Source organism: Nipponia nippon, unplaced genomic scaffold, assembly GCF_047370975.1.
Source record: "Nipponia nippon isolate SJK-2023a ecotype South Korea unplaced genomic scaffold, ASM4737097v1 scaffold_24, whole genome shotgun sequence".
Classification (NCBI taxonomy): Eukaryota; Metazoa; Chordata; class Aves; order Pelecaniformes; family Threskiornithidae; genus Nipponia; species Nipponia nippon.
In genome coordinates, this window is record NW_028262341.1 from 7228773 (window position 1) to 7252953 (window position 24181).

The 24181-nt window shown below is 52.4% G+C and overlaps 1 protein-coding gene and 1 long non-coding RNA gene across 2 annotated transcripts; one reads left to right on the top strand and one right to left on the bottom strand.

The window, feature by feature from the left end:
* On the top strand, positions 1–9207 carry GLRX (glutaredoxin). The gene is made up of 3 exons (XM_087761545.1): positions 1–303; positions 4372–4486; positions 8976–9207. Exons 1-2 carry the CDS (start codon positions 19–21, stop codon positions 4474–4476), a joined length of 390 nt encoding a protein of 129 aa, XP_087617671.1. The 5' UTR covers positions 1–18; the 3' UTR covers positions 4477–4486; positions 8976–9207.
* Positions 9208–13811: 4604 nt separating this feature from the next.
* Positions 13812–23012, bottom strand: LOC148055319 (uncharacterized). The gene is made up of 3 exons (XR_015705617.1): positions 22720–23012; positions 18533–18647; positions 13812–14043 (listed from the first exon to the last, which is right to left on the bottom strand). It is a non-coding gene; the product is annotated as an uncharacterized LOC148055319 (long non-coding RNA).
* Positions 23013–24181: the final 1169 nt, after the last annotated feature.

Below are 24181 nucleotides of genomic sequence, written 5' to 3' on the forward strand. Positions count from 1 at the left end.
GGAGGAAGGCACTCATAAATGTCTCGGACTGAGATTGCGACTGTCCCACCTGCCTGTGAACTCGCTGGTGAAGGGCAGCGGTGCTGCTCATCTTGGAAAAGCAGCATGGCTCATGCATTTGTGGAGAACAGAGTCAGGAATGGCACAATAACCCTGTTCATGAAGAGAGGCTGCCCTAACTGCAGGAATGCCATGGATATTCTCATGCAACATAGCTTGCTGCCTGGATGCCTGCAACAGTTTGATATTACTGGGTCAGAGGACGTCCAGGAATACTTGCACCAACGCACAGGGCAAAGAACCGTAAGTTCTCGCTGTCTTCTTTCAGAATTTGCTGAACATTCCTATGCCAGCTCGGAGGCAGAAGTCGCACCCCTTTCCCATTTTTAAAAATGCTCCTTGTTTCAATGACTCTGCGCCTCCGGTCGCTGGGGCCACTGCAGGGATCCGTGCTGCCGTGCCGAGGCGTGCAGCCTCCTCCCCATCGCGGGGACCCGGTGGACACAGAGTTTCACCTGCTGCCAGCTCCTCCCGGGGAGCTGCAGCACGTCCCGGGACACGTTTTACCTCCTCCAAATCCCGTTGCTGGTATAAGATGCAGAAGCAGGGAAAAAGCCTGATGTTAAGGCTTGGTTCGTGACTCTGATGGCTAAAGAAAGGCTGGTGGAGAGGGGTGCCTTCAGGTTTCTAGGGCTGTGAGGCGAAGCTCCTTCAAAGATCTTCCTACAATGCTGCCCGAGGCAGCGCAGATTTGCAGAGGAGCAAGAGCACAGAGCTGCGAGTTAGTCTGAATTTGGACACTTGCTTTCCCCTCTGACTTTAAGCAGAGCAAGCATTTCAGATTGGATCCTTGCAGCTGGCTGTAAAGTAGATGCTACACTTACAGTACTTGGGGACCGTTTCTTCTGAAGCTTAATTAAATAATTCGACCTGTCTTAGGGAGCAACGTTTTGTGCTTGAGCTTCAGGAAGTCACTTGCTCAGAAGCGCTGTCACACAGGGCAGGCAGTTCATTCTTCAGTGTTAGTTATACCCTTGCGTAATGAACAAGCCTTTTTTTCACTATCCCCAATCTACCTTAACGATACCAAAGTCCAACAGCCTCCACAAAGTGACGCAGAAGGGAAATGCTGGGCACTCGCTGTCCCCACCGCCTGAGTTTTGAGGGGATTCTTCTGCGCTGGCTGCACGTCCAGACACGTGGCTGGACTCAGACCAGGCAAAAACCAGACCTGTACTTCTGCTTTGGGGACCGCGGGACTGTCCGCTGGCCCTGGCGGAAGGTGTCCCCGTGTCTGTCCCGCGCGGGTGATGGCAAAGCGCGGGCGCTACCGCTGCCCGTGCCTCCTATAGAGTCCTCGCTCTCAGAGTCAAGCCTCTGTCCTGGCTGGTGTCTGATCGTGCCTGCTCAATTTTAGGCTTTCAGGGGTGCCAGAGGGGACCTTATTTCTCGCTCGACTCCCTGTCCCCATCCTGCCTTTGGGAACGGGGCGGCAGCACGTGGGCACCCGCACTGGATTCACCCGCCCGTCCAAGGCAGACGGCCCGGGAGGGAGGTCTTGCAAGGCTGGAGCGGAGGCAGCCTTGAGCCTTTGCTGGTCCATCATGGACCAGGTCACCAGCAAGGTGCTGGAGCCCGGCCTCACACCCACTTGTGGTGGGCAGTTTGTATGGGGGATGTGGGCAAGACCATTAAGGCCTTTGCTCTCCGGAGGCTGTTGGACTGTTGATCTGCATCTCCTGCCTGATGCCTCGCCTGGCCCCAGCCGGGCACGGTGGTCGTAGAATCATAGAACGGTTTGGCTGGGAAGGGACCTTTAAAGGTCGTCTCGTCCAAGCCCCCGGCAATGAGGAGGGACATCTTCAACTAGATCAGGATGCTCAGAGCCCTGTCCAACCTGACCTTGATGATCCCATTGACAGCCCAGGCTGCTCCTCATATGTCACACAGGGCCACGCGAGGCATCTTGCTCACCTTCTTGGGGAGAACATGCAACACCCAAGTGCCCTGAAGCTCAGCCCTCGGCCTGCTACAGCACCCCGGTACCCTTTTTCCGCACCGATTGCTAATAAATACCGTTTCTGTTTCTTCCCACAGCCCCAGCCCTCTGTAGCGCTGGACCTTCTCAGACAGCCTTGTTAATCCCACGATGTCTTCCCTGGCCCCTACCCCCGTGCCATTTCTGAGCTTTGCGATACGCTGCCGTGTGCCGGCGGCCATCCCTGCGGACCTCAGGAAACCTCCCAGCAGTGTGGAGCCGTGCTGGGAACTGCAAGCAGTATCCCGAAAGCAGAAGTGTTTTCCTGGCAGCGGGGGAATTTGGGAGGGAGTGAAGGAGGGAGGGAGGGAGGAAAGGAGAATGTGGCCAGCTTTGTCAGTGAAACAACATAGTGAAAGCAGAAACTGATTGCCCAGCAGGAGGGGGATTGATAGGATTAGGAGCAAGAAAAAGCACAGAAAGTGGAAGCAAATTTCCAGGCTGAAGAAGAATGGTGTGAGGTTTGCCAGTGCGAGAAGTCAGTTAGCGGAAGCAGGAGGTAATTTCCCAGCAGTAGCGGGACGGGGGAGCATCCCCCACGGCACTGTCCCCCACTAGTGGGGACAAAGGGGTGCTGCTGAGGACAGGGTGACAGAAGAAGGCTTGTCCTCGCCGCTGCTGGGGTCTGGGGCATTTAGGGTGATGTTCACCAGCTTTGCTCACCAAGCTGGTCGTGCAGGGTGAAGAACAATCTCCTCCGTGCTCTCTTGGAAGCTCTCACCAGTAACACGTCACTTCCCTTGCCCATGACAGCCAGAGGAATGCTTCTGGTTCTTGCCTAGGCTTGCCCCTTAGGCACCCCCTTCGTGGGGACGCCAGCCGCCCCGAGGCACTCACGGTGCAGGCAGGCTCCCTGCCGCAGCCCGCTCTTGCAGCAAGGTCTCCTCGGTACCAGAAAGCGCTGCGGCGTGGTCCTCCGAGTGCTGGACACGGAGCACTGCTTGTGTGCAGCCTGGGAGGGACGGAGGCAGACGTCTGGGAGAGGACCGTGCCCAGCCATCTCCCCATCTCCAGTGCAGGCAGAGGAGAACCGCGTGGGTGGGATAAGGGCTGGGAGTGAGTGGAGCAGGGGTGGCTCCTTTGGGCCATTCACCGATAAGGGGATGTGAGGGGTCAGCAGAAGAGCTGGCTGAGATCAAGAAATCCAGGGCAAAGAATGAAAGGGCAAGAGGGAGGATAAACCAAAATGCTGTGTGTCCCTTGGGCTGCCATCGCCTGCCTGCCTACGGGCTAGGGTGCACCGCAAATTGTGTCAGTGAAGGCAGCTACTGAAGGGCACTGCTGTACGCTCACGCAGGTGCCCAGGGAGGGCAGCGGGGAGCTCACGGGGCAGTGGGCGTCCCTCCTCAGGGTGGGGGTGTCCTCGTCCCAAAGTTAGACCTGCCCATGGCTGCACAGGAGCAGGGGAGAGGGCTGTCTGAGCTGCCGTCTTCCCGTATTTTATGCCTGTTCTTGCCCCTGTCTCTTGCCTTGACTCCTTGGGCTATGACCCTCTCAGTAATTTCACTTCTGCCTGTCTTTTCATTTCTTTTTATCTTCCCTGGCTTTAGCTGGGATGGTTTTTCCCAGCTCAACGGTGACTTTCACTTCCCTCTGTGCAGAGCAGCACATGCATGCCTTGAGGAAGTCTCAGATGCTGAAGTTTAGCAATTGTTCCTGGTCCTCAGGAAAGATGGGGCTTTTTTTTTATAAATTTGACTCTGCACTGTTTGCTGCTCGTCTTGCACCCAGGCGACCATCGTGAGATGGAGGAGAAGGGACCAACACAGGCAGGAAAAGAGCAGACGGTCAGGGCTGTGAAGTAGGAGGAGGACAAAAGGCCAGAAAAAGGGTATGGGGAGAAGGGGTTGTGCCAGAAATGTGAGTTTGCTGTGCCAAGTGACTTTGACAGTAACGGTGGCCGGCAGGTGGCCGGCAGCACATCCCACCCAGCAGCTTCACATGCCTGGGAAGCCCTCAGGAGGACGGTGGGACTCCTCGGCGCTCGGGCAACCTGCCTTGGGCACACGCATGGTCCGGACGTGCCACAGGTCTCGACACACGGAGCTTCTCGTTCGCTGCACTGGGATTATGTGTTTGGAGCCTATCCGGCACTATCCTGGAGTGTGGTTTTATCCTCCTGCAGCCTCTATAAAATGCAGAGTATTCCCCTACTCCTTTTTTTCTAGCAGCAGATTTTCAGACGGGCAGTGGGCTGGGGACAAGAAGAGAAGGATTTTGTAAATCCCACGTCTCCTTGGTGTCAAGTCTGCTTCCCAGGCAAATCCTCTCCCCGCTCTTTGCCTTCAGTGACCCAGCTCTACTGATTAATCCGTGGCATTGTTTTTGCCCAGGTCCCTTATGTGTTTGTTGGGACACACTACTTTGGAGGATTATCCGAATTGCAGAGAATGTCTGGGAGGCTCCCCGGCCTGCTGCTGCGTATGGGTGTCCTGTAGTCGCTGAAAGGTAAGTCCTGGGGAGTGCTCTGTGGCCAACAGCAATGGTTTTAGAATCATAGAATCACAGAATCGTTAAGGTTGGAAAAGACCCTTAAGATCATCGAGTGCAACCGTTAACCTAGCACTGGCAGGTCCACCACTAAACCATGTCCTCAAGCACCACGTCTACCCGTCTTTCAAATACCTCCAGGGATGGGGACTCAACCGCTTCCCTGGGCAGCCTGTTCCAATGCTTGACCACCCCCTCGGTGAAGAAGTTTTTCCTAATATCCAACCTAAACTTCCCCTGGCGCAGCTTGAGGCCGTTGCCTCTCGTCCTATTCCTTGTTACTTGGGAGAAGAGGCCGACCCCCACCTCGCTACAATCTCCTTTCAGGCAGTTGTAGAGAGCGATAAGGTCTCCCCTCAGCCTCCTCTTCTCCAGACTAAACAACCCCAGCTCCCTCAGCCGCTCCTCATAAGACTTGCTCTCTAGACCCTTCACCAGCTTCGCTGCCCTCCTCTGGACACGCTCCAGCACCTCCATGTCCTTCTTGTAGTGAGGGGCCCAAAACTGAACACAGCACTCGAGATGCAGCCTCACCAGTGCCGAGTACAGGGGCACTGTCACCTCCCTGCTCCTGCCAGCCACACTATTCCTGATACAAGCCAGGATGCCATTGGCCCTCTTGGCCACCTGAGCACACTGCTGGCTCATGTTCAGGCGGCTGTCAACCAACACCCCCAGGTCCTTTTCCGCCAGGCAGCTCTCCTGCCACTCCTCCCCCAGCCTGTAGCGTTGCATGGGGTTGGTGTGACCCAAGTGCAGGACCCAGCACCGAGCCTTGCTGAATCTCATGCAGTTGGCCCCGGCCCATCGGTCCAGCCTGTCCTGGTCCCTCTGCAGGGCCTTCCTACCCTCCAGCAGATCGACACTTCCACCCAACTTGGTGTTGTCTGCAAGCTTACTGAGGGTGCACGCGATCCCTTCATCCAGATTGTTGATAAAGATATTAAACAGAACTGGCCCCAACCCTGAGCCCTGAGGAACACCACTTGTGACCAGCCGCCAACTGGATTTGACTCCATTCACCACCGCTCTCTGGGCTCGGCCGTCCAGCCAGTTTTTAACCCAGCGCAGAGTGCACTTATCCAAGCCGGGAGCAGCCAGTACACTATATACTCTATACTTTTTCAGTAGTGTGGACAAATTTGAGTATTTTTAATACCGAAGCATGCCTTGATGGAGCGGTGTTGCGTGCCATTACGCAACCGCAAAGTGTGAGTTTGCTTCTGGGATTTCCAGTTGCAGCATATACATTGTGACTTTCTTCCTGCATACTTGAAAGAAATGTCACCAAAATCTCTGACAACACAGGTGTCAGTTGCTAGCCTTTGCCTAGGATCTAGACAAAACGGTTCCGCTTGTAGATCTTTCTTTCTGGTTCTGCCTTCCATGTTAGAAGATGGAGCCTGTCGCTCTAAAACAAAGTCTCTGAAGTGTCAGACTGACTGCTTGGAGAAGATGGGCTTTTATTATGTTGCACCTGGCTTTAAAAAGCGTCTGGACACTCTGTTGGGGACCCACTGAGCTCTTCTGCTAGTGGGGAGTATGGTGAGCCCCAGCAGGACTTTCTGAGGTGCTTGCACGCAGGCATGGAGAACTGCTGCAGCAGGGAACCAGTCAGGCTGAGTACCTGGAGACGAATGAAGTTTGTGCAGGTCCCATACGTGCGTGCCATATCTTCTACGCAGGGAAATGGCCTGCAGAAGAGGAGCAGGGCAGGGAAGAGCTCTTCCACACTTAGGCTAAGGTGGTTTAGGGCCCTGGGTTTGCAAGTGCACCTAAAAGGCCGTCCAGGGCTAAATGCCCACCAGTTTGAGCAGAAGCAGACATCAGAGCGGCCTCACTCATTAAAGGCCTGCGTTGGGGTTACACTTCCCTAAGCCCTACCTTCAGCAAAACCTGTGAAATCCAGAGTTTGAAAAAGAGCCATTCGCAAATTCATTATGAAAAAAGCTCCTTGTGAAACAGTTCAGACCAGTGACTAATGGCTTAAGGTAGCCCAGACGCTGCACTGCAGGCAGACACACGTGACATTGGGTGCATTGATTCCTGCCAGAGAGGGGAGAGACCTGGCACCATCCTAACCGTACGATACCCAGAGTACCAGTTTCTCCTCACAGCTGTGATGTGAAGGAGCTGTGCTCCTTTCACGTGTTTGACAACCCTTTTGCAACATGATGACCTCTGGGAGTTTAATCCGAAATTTCTCTTCGCCCTGTATTACAAAGCCACCGGAAGGAGTTTCCCAGTCGCAAAGCAGAGGTCTGCCACTCTCGGCTGCTGGAGGAAGGACAAAGAGTGGCAGCCTCGGGCACATCTCGGCACCACCACGGTGAACGTCATTCCTGCAGAACGGGTGGTGTCACGTCCTTTCTGACTGCACAGCATGCACGTGGCTCTGCAGAGGGCATAGTGAAGTCACGACAGAGTCTGGCAACATGGCCTGGAATTTTAAGGCGGATTGTGCTAATAGTGGCAATGAGGAGCAAAGACTGCAGGTAGCCCTGTCAGGAGGTACCTGCCCCTGGCAGCCTTTGCCCCACCGGCGTGCTGGTATTGTACAGTAGTCCGTAGCTCCGGTAATCTGCCTGGTGCTGGAAAAGGGTTGTATACGTAAGGTATGCAAGGATTATAAATAAGAGCAAAGCGATTACAAAACAAAAGAGGAGGCTGTAGGGATAAGGAGACGAGAACCACAGAAGCGTTCAGGTCAGAGGAGACCTCCGGAGGTCTCTCGCCCAACCCCTTGCTCCCGGCAGGGTCAGCTACTGGATTAGGCCAGGTTGCTCAGGGCTTTATCCAGCCGGGTCTTGGAAAACCTTTGAGAACAAAGTCTACACAACCTCTCTGGGAATGTTTCACTCTCCAGATGGGCAAAACATCTTTCCTTACCCATCTGCTGCCTCTTACCCTCCCACCACGCACCACCTTGCGGGAGCGCTCCTGTGAATGCAGCCCAGGGTGCTGGTGGCCCTCCTTGCTGCCAGGGCATGCTGCTGGCTGGCATTCACGTCCCTGGCTGCCGAGGCAGCCTCCCGGCCACTTTTTGTAGAGCTGCTCTCCAGCCAGTCAGCCCCAGCGTGTGTCACCCAACGAGGCTGTTCCTGCCAGACAAAACTCAACTCTAGTCGAATTTCATCAGGTTCCTGCCCCTACCCAGGCGTTCCTCCACCCTACCCAGGTCCTGGGCAACCTTTCCAAATTCCTCCTGGTCCCTGCTCCCACCTCCTGGGTGCTGCCCTTTTGCCTTAGAGCCCAGCTGTGCATCCTCCCCTCAGCCACGATGCTCTCCTCAGACATCCGCTTGTTTGCTGGAGTATCAGGTCTTGCTTGGACACACCGCTTTTGGAGGAGGAGGTTAGAGGACAGGACAGAGCAACCTAAAATCCATGCCTGTGGTAACACATAGAAAGGCACAGGGCAACAACCTAAACGAGCAGAGCAGCAGCAAGAGAAGATGAAGAGCAGGACGAGGCAGACGCTGCAATGGACCATCTCTGGTCCTCACTGCACCGAAGGGCAGGTGCAGGGAATGGAGGCAAGGAGAGAGTCGTGTCTCTTAGGAGGTCTCCGATACTTGGCTTTTTGCAGAAAAGGAGGAAGAGGCGTTAGGGCAGCCAGCCCTGCAGAAAGGAGGCAGATAGAGGGTCCTGCTCCAGCAAGTGGTTTAGGGACACTCGTCCGTTTGTGACGTGTGCCATCGCTGCGTTTGTGTGGGGCGTGCGTGGCAATGGGCCAGGAGTGGGCTTTTAGGGACATTGCAAAGAGAAAACCCCACGCTAAGAGTGACAGCCAAATACAGGCAAATGTGTGGGCTGCGCCAGTCCCGGGGCAAGAAGAGAACACCTTCCTGCTCCTCTACAGCATACAGAGAAAGACAGATACAGACTGGGGTCCGTTGCTCTCACTCATCAAGCATCCCTTCAACACCCCCTTGTAGCGTGTAGAATTTTTTTTCAACTCGTATACCACTTCTTCAGAAGCTAAGACGCAGCTGACTGTACAAACAGACACGGGTGTGCTCGTGGCTGTGAGTGCGCACAATTCAGCTACCGTGTGTGCTACACAATAAGGAGCTCGGAACCATGATAGCAGCTTGAGTCAAACATACAAGCGCTCATGTGGCTGAATACTTGACTTTATGGAGGCAGAGGTCCTTGCTTTCCTTACCGAATAAAACTTACTAGTTTGGTAAAGCGGTTTTTAGCAAAGACGGCCGGACTTACGCGTATTATACGTAACATGCGTGTCTATGCACAAAAAAATGTATGCGTATATGCAGGCACACACGGGTATACGTGTAGATAAGTGAAAGATCTAAATGTGTATACACACGTAAAAGCACTGTTCAAAAGGTCTCCGAAGTCTGTTCTACAGTGCTATTGTATTAATCAAGTCGTTCCTAACAGCAGGGATCCCTGCCCTTTACATCTGCTGTTTCCTCTTTCAGGAAAAAGACGACCAGGAGCTATGACCTCCTCAATCTGACATACACGTTTCTTGGAGCAAATTCCTTAAAACTTCCCTCTGTGGGATCAAATGCACCCTTTTGGTGAATGCTGCTTCTCTTCCTTTCGTTGGTCACTGCTTCGATGTGTGAACATCTCTTCATCCCTTCTGTAGCTCCGGAAAGGAGTCCAGAACAGGATCTGATGCAGCCCAATAAAATACGCTTGCTCTAAGTGGCCGTGTTCGCCGTTGTGGTTCTTTTCCTACAGACCCATTCATGCACTCATCCTGAATGCCTCTTTTCTCTCCTGCCCTTCTCTCCCAAATGACCTTCTGGAAATCCTCAATGGTTTCCATGTCCTGTTAAAAGACGTCCGTGCAACGGTCTGAGCCAGAGATACGCACAGACTACTATAATGTTGGTATCCTGCAACGCAGTCTTGAAAATAGCCACTGCAGCCTGTGCACACATCCCCTGCCCTGATGACCCCTCATCTTTTGGCCGGCGTCTCATGGCAGGGTCACAGCAACTTGTCCGAGCAGCACGTTTTTGGTAAGGATCTCATTACAACACAGCTGCTGGCAGGAAGGGATACAGGGTTTTCATTTTTTTACTGTAATCATTCTGAACAAAGAGCTGTTTGGGGCAGAAAACGCCTGGGGCCGTGCAGCCTGTGGAGGAGGCTGCTAACTGCAGAACGCCCCACTGAGATAGCACGGGCCAGATGCAGACCTGAAGGTAAACAGTGCTGCGCTGGGAAATGGATTTACGGGAAGTGCACAGTGCAGCTGCTGCCAAGTCAAACTGGGTGAAAAGCTGCTTTAAATACTTGGCTTTAAAATAACACTATCTCAAAAAAAAGGAGCTTTAAAGATGGTTTCAACTTGATGAGGAGGCAAAAACCTCAAAGTATAAAACCCTTCTGAATTCTTTTCACTTCTATTTCTCCCATTCTTTTTTCTCCATCCTTTTTCTTTTAAACAACAAAAAACCAACCAATCAAACAAACAAAAAAAACAGAAAGCAGGTGATGCACGATACAATTGCTCACCACCCACTAATCAATGCCCAGCACATCCCCGAGCAGCAGTCCCTGCCCCCCGGCCAACTCCCCCCAGTTTATATACTGGCATGACGCCATACGGTATGGAACAGCCTTTTGGGCAGTCTGGGTCAGCTGTCCTGGCTGTGCCCCCTCCCAGCTTCTTGTGCACTGGGCAGAGCATGGGAAGCTGAAAAGTCCTTGCCCAGTGTAAGCACTGCTTAGCAACAACTAGAACATCAGTGTGTTATCAACATTATTCTCATCCTAAATTCAAAACACAGCACTATACCAGCTACTAGGAAAAAAATTAACTCTGTCTCAGCTGAAACCAGGAAATGCCCTTTGAAGATGGGGCAAGGAAGGTGTCGGTGTTGGGACTGGGTAGGCAATGCTGGACATGGAGAGCTGCAGTATGAAAAGAAGAGAAGCAAGGCAAGCAGGTGAATGGGATGTATTTATTGAATGTTAGCCTCTGCCACTAGCAGAGTGGTTTGAAAGAGAATTGGAAGTTGTTTTGTCTTACCAGGAACAAGAGGCAGCATGGAAGGAAAATGCAGAAGGAAAAATGGTGGGGGAATGCAAAAAGCCTCCAGCAGCCTGAGAAAAAGGAAGGAAAGGCCTGTAGTGACTTGTTTGTATGAAGACTGAAGAAGAGACTGCGAACAAGCTTGAACACTGGGGGAGGTGTGCATCAGCAGTGTCATTTACTGTAAATTCAAACTGCATCACACACCAGGAAGCATTAAAGCTTTGTAGGAGGTTAAAATTGCAGTATTGCATGAGACTAAGGTTTTCAGACCTAATGGCTGTATTTAGCTATTTCTAGTTTCCTGTCACAGTGCAGCTTGCAGTACAGATGCAGTTACATGGCTGCATGGGTAAGCTCTGTCCTTTCCTTGGGAAAGGGTCACATAGCAGATGCTGTTGGAGGCCAAATGCTCCAGCTCTTCACCAAGACCCTCCAGTGCCAGAATACTCAATTTATGGCATGGAATTTAGCTTTGACGAAACTGCCCCGATGTAACTCTGAAATTCTGTAAAACACACCCTCCAGCAGCAGTTCTGACGTATGTGCAGGCATGCATCGTGTGCCCATGCATGAGAAAATTCCTACAGCAGCCTCACCTGACATTGTTTCTGGTTGGTAATACGTTTAAACTTTGCTATTATATTTTAAACTTTTCATCCAGTGGCAGTTCTAGCTGCATAAGAGGACTGGAAGCAGCGAGTTCTGCTTGAGAACAGCTTCCAAAAAGTCTGTCATGCAATCTAGGAAACGTCTGCAATGAACTTCTCATATTTAAGGACTGCCCTTTGCCTGGGGTGAAGATATGCTGAAAAAGCATGAATCTACATAAATTTACACAAGTCAGCTTAAGTTATCTAGGACTTGCTGCAATACAAGATTGCTGTTCTGCTGAGGGGTAAAGGACTTCAAACTTGCCAAGAATGAAGCTTTTGGCTCTCCCATTCATTTCCAAGCATGGGAGAAAGCCTGTGATTTCTTCTCTTGCACTCCTGATGAGGGTAAGGAGGACCGGCAAGCCCGGCTGGTATAACTGGGGAATTTTACAGCAGGAGGAGGCTGCACAACTTCATGCTGAGCTGATGGCGGTGGGGGCAGGCTTGGGCTGCTTCATCCAACTGCTGCTCTGGGAGAGAGAGACCACGCTCAAGGGGAGGCTTTGTCAAGGATGCGTTAACAAGGGGCCATACTGACACGGAAGCCCCAAACCTGGGCTGGGATCTTCCCCTTAAGCTTTGTCTGCTCAGCGAATCCTAAAAGTTAAACTGCTTATCAAAAATAAAATAAGTTTCAGGCTTTAAAAAACTGAAAACTTGAATTCCACAGGTTTTAACTGCTGTAGGAATTTTCTCATGCATGGGCACACGATGCATGCCTGCACATACGTCAGAACTGCTGCTGGAGGGTGTGTTTTACAGAATTTCAGAGTTACATCGGGGCAGTTTCGTCAAAGCTAAATTCCATGCCATAAATTGAGTATTCTGGCACTGGAGGGTCTTGGTGAAGAGCTGGAGCATTTGGCCTCCAACAGCATCTGCTATGTGACCCTTTCCCAAGGAAAGGACAGAGCTTACCCATGCAGCCATGTAACTGCATCTGTACTGCAAGCTGCACTGTGACAGGAAACTAGAAATAGCTAAATACAGCCATTAGGTCTGAAAACCTTAGTCTCATGCAATACTGCAATTTTAACCTCCTACAAAGCTTTAATGCTTCCTGGTGTGTGATGCAGTTTGAATTTACAGTAAATGACACTGCTGATGCACACCTCCCCCAGTGTTCAAGCTTGTTCGCAGTCTCTTCTTCAGTCTTCATACAAACAAGTCACTACAGGCCTTTCCTTCCTTTTTCTCAGGCTGCTGGAGGCTTTTTGCATTCCCCCACCATTTTTCCTTCTGCATTTTCCTTCCATGCTGCCTCTTGTTCCTGGTAAGACAAAACAACTTCCAATTCTCTTTCAAACCACTCTGCTAGTGGCAGAGGCTAACATTCAATAAATACATCCCATTCACCTGCTTGCCTTGCTTCTCTTCTTTTCATACTGCAGCTCTCCATGTCCAGCATTGCCTACCCAGTCCCAACACCGACACCTTCCTTGCCCCATCTTCAAAGGGCATTTCCTGGTTTCAGCTGAGACAGAGTTAATTTTTTTCCTAGTAGCTGGTATAGTGCTGTGTTTTGAATTTAGGATGAGAATAATGTTGATAACACACTGATGTTCTAGTTGTTGCTAAGCAGTGCTTACACTGGGCAAGGACTTTTCAGCTTCCCATGCTCTGCCCAGTGCACAAGAAGCTGGGAGGGGGCACAGCCAGGACAGCTGACCCAGACTGCCCAAAAGGCTGTTCCATACCGTATGGCGTCATGCCAGTATATAAACTGGGGGGAGTTGGCCGGGGGGCAGGGACTGCTGCTCGGGGATGTGCTGGGCATTGATTAGTGGGTGGTGAGCAATTGTATCGTGCATCACCTGCTTTCTGTTTTTTTTGTTTGTTTGATTGGTTGGTTTTTTGTTGTTTAAAAGAAAAAGGATGGAGAAAAAAGAATGGGAGAAATAGAAGTGAAAAGAATTCAGAAGGGTTTTATACTTTGAGGTTTTTGCCTCCTCATCAAGTTGAAACCATCTTTAAAGCTCCTTTTTTTTGAGATAGTGTTATTTTAAAGCCAAGTATTTAAAGCAGCTTTTCACCCAGTTTGACTTGGCAGCAGCTGCACTGTGCACTTCCCGTAAATCCATTTCCCAGCGCAGCACTGTTTACCTTCAGGTCTGCATCTGGCCCGTGCTATCTCAGTGGGGCGTTCTGCAGTTAGCAGCCTCCTCCACAGGCTGCACGGCCCCAGGCGTTTTCTGCCCCAAACAGCTCTTTGTTCAGAATGATTACAGTAAAAAAATGAAAACCCTGTATCCCTTCCTGCCAGCAGCTGTGTTGTAATGACATCCTTACCAAAAAAGTGCTGCTCGGACAAGTTGCTGTGACCCTGCCATGAGACGCCGGCCAAAAGATGAGGGGTCATCAGGGCAGGGGATGTGTGCACAGGCTGCAGTGGCTATTTTCAAGACTGCGTTGCAGGATACCAACATTATAGTAGTCTGTGCGTATCTCTGGCTCAGACCGTTGCACGGACGTCTTTTAACAGGACATGGAAACCATTGAGGATTTCCAGAAGGTCATTTGGGAGAGAAGGGCAGGAGAGAAAAGAGGCATTCAGGATGAGTGCATGAATGGGTCTGTAGGAAAAGAACCACAACGGCGAACACGGCCACTTAGAGCAAGCGTATTTTATTGGGCTGCATCAGATCCTGTTCTGGACTCCTTTCCGGAGCTACAGAAGGGATGAAGAGATGTTCACACATCGAAGCAGTGACCAACGAAAGGAAGAGAAGCAGCATTCACCAAAAGGGTGCATTTGATCCCACAGAGGGAAGTTTTAAGGAATTTGCTCCAAGAAACGTGTATGTCAGATTGAGGAGGTCATAGCTCCTGGTCGTCTTTTTCCTGAAAGAGGAAACAGCAGATGTAAAGGGCAGGGATCCCTGCTGTTAGGAACGACTTGATTAATACAATAGCACTGTAGAACAGACTTCGGAGACCTTTTGAACAGTGCTTTTACGTGTGTATACACATTTAGATCTTTCACTTATCTACACGTATACCCGTGTGTGCCTGCATATACGCATACATTTTTTTGTGCATAGACACGCATGTTACGTATAATACGCGTAAGTCCGGCCGTCTTTGCTAAAAACCGCTTTACCAAACTAGTAAGTTTTATTCGGTAAGGAAAGCAAGGACCTCTGCCTCCATAAAGTCAAGTATTCAGCCACATGAGCGCTTGTATGTTTGACTCAAGCTGCTATCATGGTTCCGAGCTCCTTATTGTGTAGCACACACGGTAGCTGAATTGTGCGCACTCACAGCCACGAGCACACCCGTGTCTGTTTGTACAGTCAGCTGCGTCTTAGCTTCTGAAGAAGTGGTATACGAGTTGAAAAAAAATTCTACACGCTACAAGGGGGTGTTGAAGGGATGCTTGATGAGTGAGAGCAACGGACCCCAGTCTGTATCTGTCTTTCTCTGTATGCTGTAGAGGAGCAGGAAGGTGTTCTCTTCTTGCCCCGGGACTGGCGCAGCCCACACATTTGCCTGTATTTGGCTGTCACTCTTAGCGTGGGGTTTTCTCTTTGCAATGTCCCTAAAAGCCCACTCCTGGCCCATTGCCACGCACGCCCCACACAAACGCAGCGATGGCACACGTCACAAACGGACGAGTGTCCCTAAACCACTTGCTGGAGCAGGACCCTCTATCTGCCTCCTTTCTGCAGGGCTGGCTGCCCTAACGCCTCTTCCTCCTTTTCTGCAAAAAGCCAAGTATCGGAGACCTCCTAAGAGACACGACTCTCTCCTTGCCTCCATTCCCTGCACCTGCCCTTCGGTGCAGTGAGGACCAGAGATGGTCCATTGCAGCGTCTGCCTCGTCCTGCTCTTCATCTTCTCTTGCTGCTGCTCTGCTCGTTTAGGTTGTTGCTCTGTGCCTTTCTATGTGTTACCACAGGCATGGATTTTAGGTTGCTCTGTCCTGTCCTCTAACCTCCTCCTCCAAAAGCGGTGTGTCCAAGCAAGACCTGATACTCCAGCAAACAAGCGGATGTCTGAGGAGAGCATCGTGGCTGAGGGGAGGATGCACAGCTGGGCTCTAAGGCAAAAGGGCAGCACCCAGGAGGTGGGAGCAGGGACCAGGAGGAATTTGGAAAGGTTGCCCAGGACCTGGGTAGGGTGGAGGAACGCCTGGGTAGGGGCAGGAACCTGATGAAATTCGACTAGAGTTGAGTTTTGTCTGGCAGGAACAGCCTCGTTGGGTGACACACGCTGGGGCTGACTGGCTGGAGAGCAGCTCTACAAAAAGTGGCCGGGAGGCTGCCTCGGCAGCCAGGGACGTGAATGCCAGCCAGCAGCATGCCCTGGCAGCAAGGAGGGCCACCAGCACCCTGGGCTGCATTCACAGGAGCGCTCCCGCAAGGTGGTGCGTGGTGGGAGGGTAAGAGGCAGCAGATGGGTAAGGAAAGATGTTTTGCCCATCTGGAGAGTGAAACATTCCCAGAGAGGTTGTGTAGACTTTGTTCTCAAAGGTTTTCCAAGACCCGGCTGGATAAAGCCCTGAGCAACCTGGCCTAATCCAGTAGCTGACCCTGCCGGGAGCAAGGGGTTGGGCGAGAGACCTCCGGAGGTCTCCTCTGACCTGAACGCTTCTGTGGTTCTCGTCTCCTTATCCCTACAGCCTCCTCTTTTGTTTTGTAATCGCTTTGCTCTTATTTATAATCCTTGCATACCTTACGTATACAACCCTTTTCCAGCACCAGGCAGATTACCGGAGCTACGGACTACTGTACAATACCAGCACGCCGGTGGGGCAAAGGCTGCCAGGGGCAGGTACCTCCTGACAGGGCTACCTGCAGTCTTTGCTCCTCATTGCCACTATTAGCACAATCCGCCTTAAAATTCCAGGCCATGTTGCCAGACTCTGTCGTGACTTCACTATGCCCTCTGCAGAGCCACGTGCATGCTGTGCAGTCAGAAAGGACGTGACACCACCCGTTCTGCAGGAATGACGTTCACCGTGGTGGTGCCGAGATGTGCCCGAGGCTGCCACTCTTTGTCCTTCCTCCAGCAGCCGAGAGTGGCAGACCTCTGCTTTGCGACTGGGAAACTCCTTCCGGTGGCTTTGTAATACAGGGCGAAGAGAAATTTCGGATTAAACTCCCAGAGGTCATCATGTTGCAAAAGGGTTGTCAAACACGTGAAAGGAGCACAGCTCCTTCACATCACAGCTGTGAGGAGAAACTGGTACTCTGGGTATCGTACGGTTAGGATGGTGCCAGGTCTCTCCCCTCTCTGGCAGGAATCAATGCACCCAATGTCACGTGTGTCTGCCTGCAGTGCAGCGTCTGGGCTACCTTAAGCCATTAGTCACTGGTCTGAACTGTTTCACAAGGAGCTTTTTTCATAATGAATTTGCGAATGGCTCTTTTTCAAACTCTGGATTTCACAGGTTTTGCTGAAGGTAGGGCTTAGGGAAGTGTAACCCCAACGCAGGCCTTTAATGAGTGAGGCCGCTCTGATGTCTGCTTCTGCTCAAACTGGTGGGCATTTAGCCCTGGACGGCCTTTTAGGTGCACTTGCAAACCCAGGGCCCTAAACCACCTTAGCCTAAGTGTGGAAGAGCTCTTCCCTGCCCTGCTCCTCTTCTGCAGGCCATTTCCCTGCGTAGAAGATATGGCACGCACGTATGGGACCTGCACAAACTTCATTCGTCTCCAGGTACTCAGCCTGACTGGTTCCCTGCTGCAGCAGTTCTCCATGCCTGCGTGCAAGCACCTCAGAAAGTCCTGCTGGGGCTCACCATACTCCCCACTAGCAGAAGAGCTCAGTGGGTCCCCAACAGAGTGTCCAGACGCTTTTTAAAGCCAGGTGCAACATAATAAAAGCCCATCTTCTCCAAGCAGTCAGTCTGACACTTCAGAGACTTTGTTTTAGAGCGACAGGCTCCATCTTCTAACATGGAAGGCAGAACCAGAAAGAAAGATCTACAAGCGGAACCGTTTTGTCTAGATCCTAGGCAAAGGCTAGCAACTGACACCTGTGTTGTCAGAGATTTTGGTGACATTTCTTTCAAGTATGCAGGAAGAAAGTCACAATGTATATGCTGCAACTGGAAATCCCAGAAGCAAACTCACACTTTGCGGTTGCGTAATGGCACGCAACACCGCTCCATCAAGGCATGCTTCGGTATTAAAAATACTCAAATTTGTCCACACTACTGAAAAAGTATAGAGTATATAGTGTACTGGCTGCTCCCGGCTTGGATAAGTGCACTCTGCGCTGGGTTAAAAACTGGCTGGACGGCCGAGCCCAGAGAGCGGTGGTGAATGGAGTCAAATCCAGTTGGCGGCTGGTCACAAGTGGTGTTCCTCAGGGCTCAGGGTTGGGGCCAGTTCTGTTTAATATCTTTATCAACAATCTGGATGAAGGGATCGCGTGCACCCTCAGTAAGCTTGCAGACAACACCAAGTTGGGTGGAAGTGTCGATCTGCTGGAGGGTAGGAAGGCCCTGCAGAGGGACCAGGACAGGCTGGACCGATGGGCCGGGGCCAACTGCATGAGATTCAGCAAGGCTCGGTGCTGGGTCCTGCACTTGGGTCACACCAACCCCATGCAACGCTACAGGCTGGGGGAGGAGTGGCAGGAGAGCTGCCTGGCGGAAAAGGACCTGGGGGTGTTGGTTGACAGCCGCCTGAACATGAGCCAGCAGTGTGCTCAGGTGGCCAAGAGGGCCAATGGCATCCTGGCTTGTATCAGGAATAGTGTGGCTGGCAGGAGCAGGGAGGTGACAGTGCCCCTGTACTCGGCACTGGTGAGGCTGCATCTCGAGTGCTGTGTTCAGTTTTGGGCCCCTCACTACAAGAAGGACATGGAGGTGCTGGAGCGTGTCCAGAGGAGGGCAGCGAAGCTGGTGAAGGGTCTAGAGAGCAAGTCTTATGAGGAGCGGCTGAGGGAGCTGGGGTTGTTTAGTCTGGAGAAGAGGAGGCTGAGGGGAGACCTTATCGCTCTCTACAACTACCTGAAAGGAGATTGTAGCGAGGTGGGGGTCGGCCTCTTCTCCCAAGTAACAAGGAATAGGACGAGAGGCAACGGCCTCAAGCTGCGCCAGGGGAAGTTTAGGTTGGATATTAGGAAAAACTTCTTCACCGAGGGGGTGGTCAAGCATTGGAACAGGCTGCCCAGGGAAGCGGTTGAGTCCCCATCCCTGGAGGTATTTGAAAGACGGGTAGACGTGGTGCTTGAGGACATGGTTTAGTGGTGGACCTGCCAGTGCTAGGTTAACGGTTGCACTCGATGATCTTAAGGGTCTTTTCCAACCTTAACGATTCTGTGATTCTATGATTCTAAAACCATTGCTGTTGGCCACAGAGCACTCCCCAGGACTTACCTTTCAGCGACTACAGGACACCCATACGCAGCAGCAGGCCGGGGAGCCTCCCAGACATTCTCTGCAATTCGGATAATCCTCCAAAGTAGTGTGTCCCAACAAACACATAAGGGACCTGGGCAAAAACAATGCCACGGATTAATCAGTAGAGCTGGGTCACTGAAGGCAAAGAGCGGGGAGAGGATTTGCCTGGGAAGCAGACTTGACACCAAGGAGACGTGGGATTTACAAAATCCTTCTCTTCTTGTCCCCAGCCCACTGCCCGTCTGAAAATCTGCTGCTAGAAAAAAAGGAGTAGGGGAATACTCTGCATTTTATAGAGGCTGCAGGAGGATAAAACCACACTCCAGGATAGTGCCGGATAGGCTCCAAACACATAATCCCAGTGCAGCGAACGAGAAGCTCCGTGTGTCGAGACCTGTGGCACGTCCGGACCATGCGTGTGCCCAAGGCAGGTTGCCCGAGCGCCGAGGAGTCCCACCGTCCTCCTGAGGGCTTCCCAGGCATGTGAAGCTGCTGGGTGGGATGTGCTGCCGGCCACCTGCCGGCCACCGTTACTGTCAAAGTCACTTGGCACAGCAAACTCACATTTCTGGCACAACCCCTTCTCCCCATACCCTTTTTCTGGCCTTTTGTCCTCCTCCTACTTCACAGCCCTGACCGTCTGCTCTTTTCCTGCCTGTGTTGGTCCCTTCTCCTCCATCTCACGATGGTCGCCTGGGTGCAAGACGAGCAGCAAACAGTGCAGAGTCAAATTTATAAAAAAAAAAAGCCCCATCTTTCCTGAGGACCAGGAACAATTGCTAAACTTCAGCATCTGAGACTTCCTCAAGGCATGCATGTGCTGCTCTGCACAGAGGGAAGTGAAAGTCACCGTTGAGCTGGGAAAAACCATCCCAGCTAAAGCCAGGGAAGATAAAAAGAAATGAAAAGACAGGCAGAAGTGAAATTACTGAGAGGGTCATAGCCCAAGGAGTCAAGGCAAGAGACAGGGGCAAGAACAGGCATAAAATACGGGAAGACGGCAGCTCAGACAGCCCTCTCCCCTGCTCCTGTGCAGCCATGGGCAGGTCTAACTTTGGGACGAGGACACCCCCACCCTGAGGAGGGACGCCCACTGCCCCGTGAGCTCCCCGCTGCCCTCCCTGGGCACCTGCGTGAGCGTACAGCAGTGCCCTTCAGTAGCTGCCTTCACTGACACAATTTGCGGTGCACCCTAGCCCGTAGGCAGGCAGGCGATGGCAGCCCAAGGGACACACAGCATTTTGGTTTATCCTCCCTCTTGCCCTTTCATTCTTTGCCCTGGATTTCTTGATCTCAGCCAGCTCTTCTGCTGACCCCTCACATCCCCTTATCGGTGAATGGCCCAAAGGAGCCACCCCTGCTCCACTCACTCCCAGCCCTTATCCCACCCACGCGGTTCTCCTCTGCCTGCACTGGAGATGGGGAGATGGCTGGGCACGGTCCTCTCCCAGACGTCTGCCTCCGTCCCTCCCAGGCTGCACACAAGCAGTGCTCCGTGTCCAGCACTCGGAGGACCACGCCGCAGCGCTTTCTGGTACCGAGGAGACCTTGCTGCAAGAGCGGGCTGCGGCAGGGAGCCTGCCTGCACCGTGAGTGCCTCGGGGCGGCTGGCGTCCCCACGAAGGGGGTGCCTAAGGGGCAAGCCTAGGCAAGAACCAGAAGCATTCCTCTGGCTGTCATGGGCAAGGGAAGTGACGTGTTACTGGTGAGAGCTTCCAAGAGAGCACGGAGGAGATTGTTCTTCACCCTGCACGACCAGCTTGGTGAGCAAAGCTGGTGAACATCACCCTAAATGCCCCAGACCCCAGCAGCGGCGAGGACAAGCCTTCTTCTGTCACCCTGTCCTCAGCAGCACCCCTTTGTCCCCACTAGTGGGGGACAGTGCCGTGGGGGATGCTCCCCCGTCCCGCTACTGCTGGGAAATTACCTCCTGCTTCCGCTAACTGACTTCTCGCACTGGCAAACCTCACACCATTCTTCTTCAGCCTGGAAATTTGCTTCCACTTTCTGTGCTTTTTCTTGCTCCTAATCCTATCAATCCCCCTCCTGCTGGGCAATCAGTTTCTGCTTTCACTATGTTGTTTCACTGACAAAGCTGGCCACATTCTCCTTTCCTCCCTCCCTCCCTCCTTCACTCCCTCCCAAATTCCCCCGCTGCCAGGAAAACACTTCTGCTTTCGGGATACTGCTTGCAGTTCCCAGCACGGCTCCACACTGCTGGGAGGTTTCCTGAGGTCCGCAGGGATGGCCGCCGGCACACGGCAGCGTATCGCAAAGCTCAGAAATGGCACGGGGGGTAGGGGCCAGGGAAGACATCGTGGGATTAACAAGGCTGTCTGAGAAGGTCCAGCGCTACAGAGGGCTGGGGCTGTGGGAAGAAACAGAAACGGTATTTATTAGCAATCGGTGCGGAAAAAGGGTACCGGGGTGCTGTAGCAGGCCGAGGGCTGAGCTTCAGGGCACTTGGGTGTTGCATGTTCTCCCCAAGAAGGTGAGCAAGATGCCTCGCGTGGCCCTGTGTGACATATGAGGAGCAGCCTGGGCTGTCAATGGGATCATCAAGGTCAGGTTGGACAGGGCTCTGAGCATCCTGATCTAGTTGAAGATGTCCCTCCTCATTGCCGGGGGCTTGGACGAGACGACCTTTAAAGGTCCCTTCCCAGCCAAACCGTTCTATGATTCTACGACCACCGTGCCCGGCTGGGGCCAGGCGAGGCATCAGGCAGGAGATGCAGATCAACAGTCCAACAGCCTCCGGAGAGCAAAGGCCTTAATGGTCTTGCCCACATCCCCCATACAAACTGCCCACCACAAGTGGGTGTGAGGCCGGGCTCCAGCACCTTGCTGGTGACCTGGTCCATGATGGACCAGCAAAGGCTCAAGGCTGCCTCCGCTCCAGCCTTGCAAGACCTCCCTCCCGGGCCGTCTGCCTTGGACGGGCGGGTGAATCCAGTGCGGGTGCCCACGTGCTGCCGCCCCGTTCCCAAAGGCAGGATGGGGACAGGGAGTCGAGCGAGAAATAAGGTCCCCTCTGGCACCCCTGAAAGCCTAAAATTGAGCAGGCACGATCAGACACCAGCCAGGACAGAGGCTTGACTCTGAGAGCGAGGACTCTATAGGAGGCACGGGCAGCGGTAGCGCCCGCGCTTTGCCATCACCCGCGCGGGACAGACACGGGGACACCTTCCGCCAGGGCCAGCGGACAGTCCCGCGGTCCCCAAAGCAGAAGTACAGGTCTGGTTTTTGCCTGGTCTGAGTCCAGCCACGTGTCTGGACGTGCAGCCAGCGCAGAAGAATCCCCTCAAAACTCAGGCGGTGGGGACAGCGAGTGCCCAGCATTTCCCTTCTGCGTCACTTTGTGGAGGCTGTTGGACTTTGGTATCGTTAAGGTAGATTGGGGATAGTGAAAAAAAAGGCTTGTTCATTACGCAAGGGTATAACTAACACTGAAGAATGAACTGCCTGCCCTGTGTGACAGCGCTTCTGAGCAAGTGACTTCCTGAAGCTCAAGCACAAAACGTTGCTCCCTAAGACAGGTCGAATTATTTAATTAAGCTTCAGAAGAAACGGTCCCCAAGTACTGTAAGTGTAGCATCTACTTTACAGCCAGCTGCAAGGATCCAATCTGAAATGCTTGCTCTGCTTAAAGTCAGAGGGGAAAGCAAGTGTCCAAATTCAGACTAACTCGCAGCTCTGTGCTCTTGCTCCTCTGCAAATCTGCGCTGCCTCGGGCAGCATTGTAGGAAGATCTTTGAAGGAGCTTCGCCTCACAGCCCTAGAAACCTGAAGGCACCCCTCTCCACCAGCCTTTCTTTAGCCATCAGAGTCACGAACCAAGCCTTAACATCAGGCTTTTTCCCTGCTTCTGCATCTTATACCAGCAACGGGATTTGGAGGAGGTAAAACGTGTCCCGGGACGTGCTGCAGCTCCCCGGGAGGAGCTGGCAGCAGGTGAAACTCTGTGTCCACCGGGTCCCCGCGATGGGGAGGAGGCTGCACGCCTCGGCACGGCAGCACGGATCCCTGCAGTGGCCCCAGCGACCGGAGGCGCAGAGTCATTGAAACAAGGAGCATTTTTAAAAATGGGAAAGGGGTGCGACTTCTGCCTCCGAGCTGGCATAGGAATGTTCAGCAAATTCTGAAAGAAGACAGCGAGAACTTACGGTTCTTTGCCCTGTGCGTTGGTGCAAGTATTCCTGGACGTCCTCTGACCCAGTAATATCAAACTGTTGCAGGCATCCAGGCAGCAAGCTATGTTGCATGAGAATATCCATGGCATTCCTGCAGTTAGGGCAGCCTCTCTTCATGAACAGGGTTATTGTGCCATTCCTGACTCTGTTCTCCACAAATGCATGAGCCATGCTGCTTTTCCAAGATGAGCAGCACCGCTGCCCTTCACCAGCGAGTTCACAGGCAGGTGGGACAGTCGCAATCTCAGTCCGAGACATTTATGAGTGCCTTCCTCCCTGGAAACTCCTCCCCAGGAGGATGTAATCTCTTTACCAGACAGCATGTTTTAAAGCAGCAATACTTCTACTTTCTGTCTGGTTTTGTAGAACATCCAGATTGCCTGACGAAGTAACAGCATAAAAGCAGGAGGACGCTTAGCTACCAGGTGTTATTTCGGCGCCTGCGCTGTGGTACAAGGTCTGCAGGAGCTGCTCGTGAACTGATGCCCTGGCTGAGGCTCAGCTCCCACTGCTGCCTCTCTCCCCTTGCGCAGCTTTGGTTGTGCCTGTCCTGCCCCTCACCTCACCTCACCCCCTGCAGGATGCTAAAACCGCCTCGCGGCAGGGGGGGACGGACAGTGCAGACATCGGGAAACCTGCAGGTAAGTTAAGGGAGATCCACCCTTTCGCCATACAGGCTTCCCATCCTGGAAGTGGAAAAACAACTGGTTGTTTTGTGAGTACACATTTCTACCTGCAAACCTTCCATAACGGGTGGGATTCCCTGCCTACAGTTTCCAAAAGTGCCTCAACGGCTTGTGAGCCTTGCTTCAGATCCCAAAGGGTCTCTGCTTTACCCCAGCCATGAACTAAGAACCAAAAGTGTTCAAAGAACCAGCTCCAGAACTGAAAAAAAAAGTCCAGAGATGTTACTTCAGCGCATCTATGTTGAAAATGTACTTAGAGAACATACTAATGGAATCAAAAGGCTTCAACACACGCATTGTATGACACAATTAAAGTACAGGGTTGTAAACTTGGCAGAGGGAAAAATCTTAAGACGGCAGTCCTTCATAGTTTTAAAGTCATGCAAGATACAGTCGGGCAGCCAGCCCCGTAGGGCTAAATCGTGCCTAAACTTCCCATATCGAGCTGTGGCAGTGACATTGCACCCACAAGTGGGAAACTCGATGGGACCGCAGCCATCTCCAGCACCTCAGCATCACTCCTGCAGGCAGAGCTCATCTCATAGCACCCACTCATCAACATAAAGCTGCTTTATTACAGGGGTGGTAAATGACTATACGCAACATATATTTAATAATTAGCGTATATTTAATATTTAGTTCAGCTTTTGTTAAAGCGCTCAGCCTGCTCGGAGCAGCGGGACTGCAGTCAGGGACTCTGCCTTTGGGTCAGGGTGCTGCCCAAGGTAACTCCTCGAGGTTGAGAGCCC

Excerpts from the sequence above, each read along its gene's own strand:
- GLRX (XM_087761545.1), top strand. The coding sequence starts at position 19 with ATGTCTCGGACTGAGATTGCGACTGTCCCACCTGCCTGTGAACTCGCT. Across the intron at positions 304-4,371 it reads AACGCACAGGGCAAAGAACC|GTCCCTTATGTGTTTGTTGG; the intron begins GTAAGTTCTCGC and ends GTTTTTGCCCAG.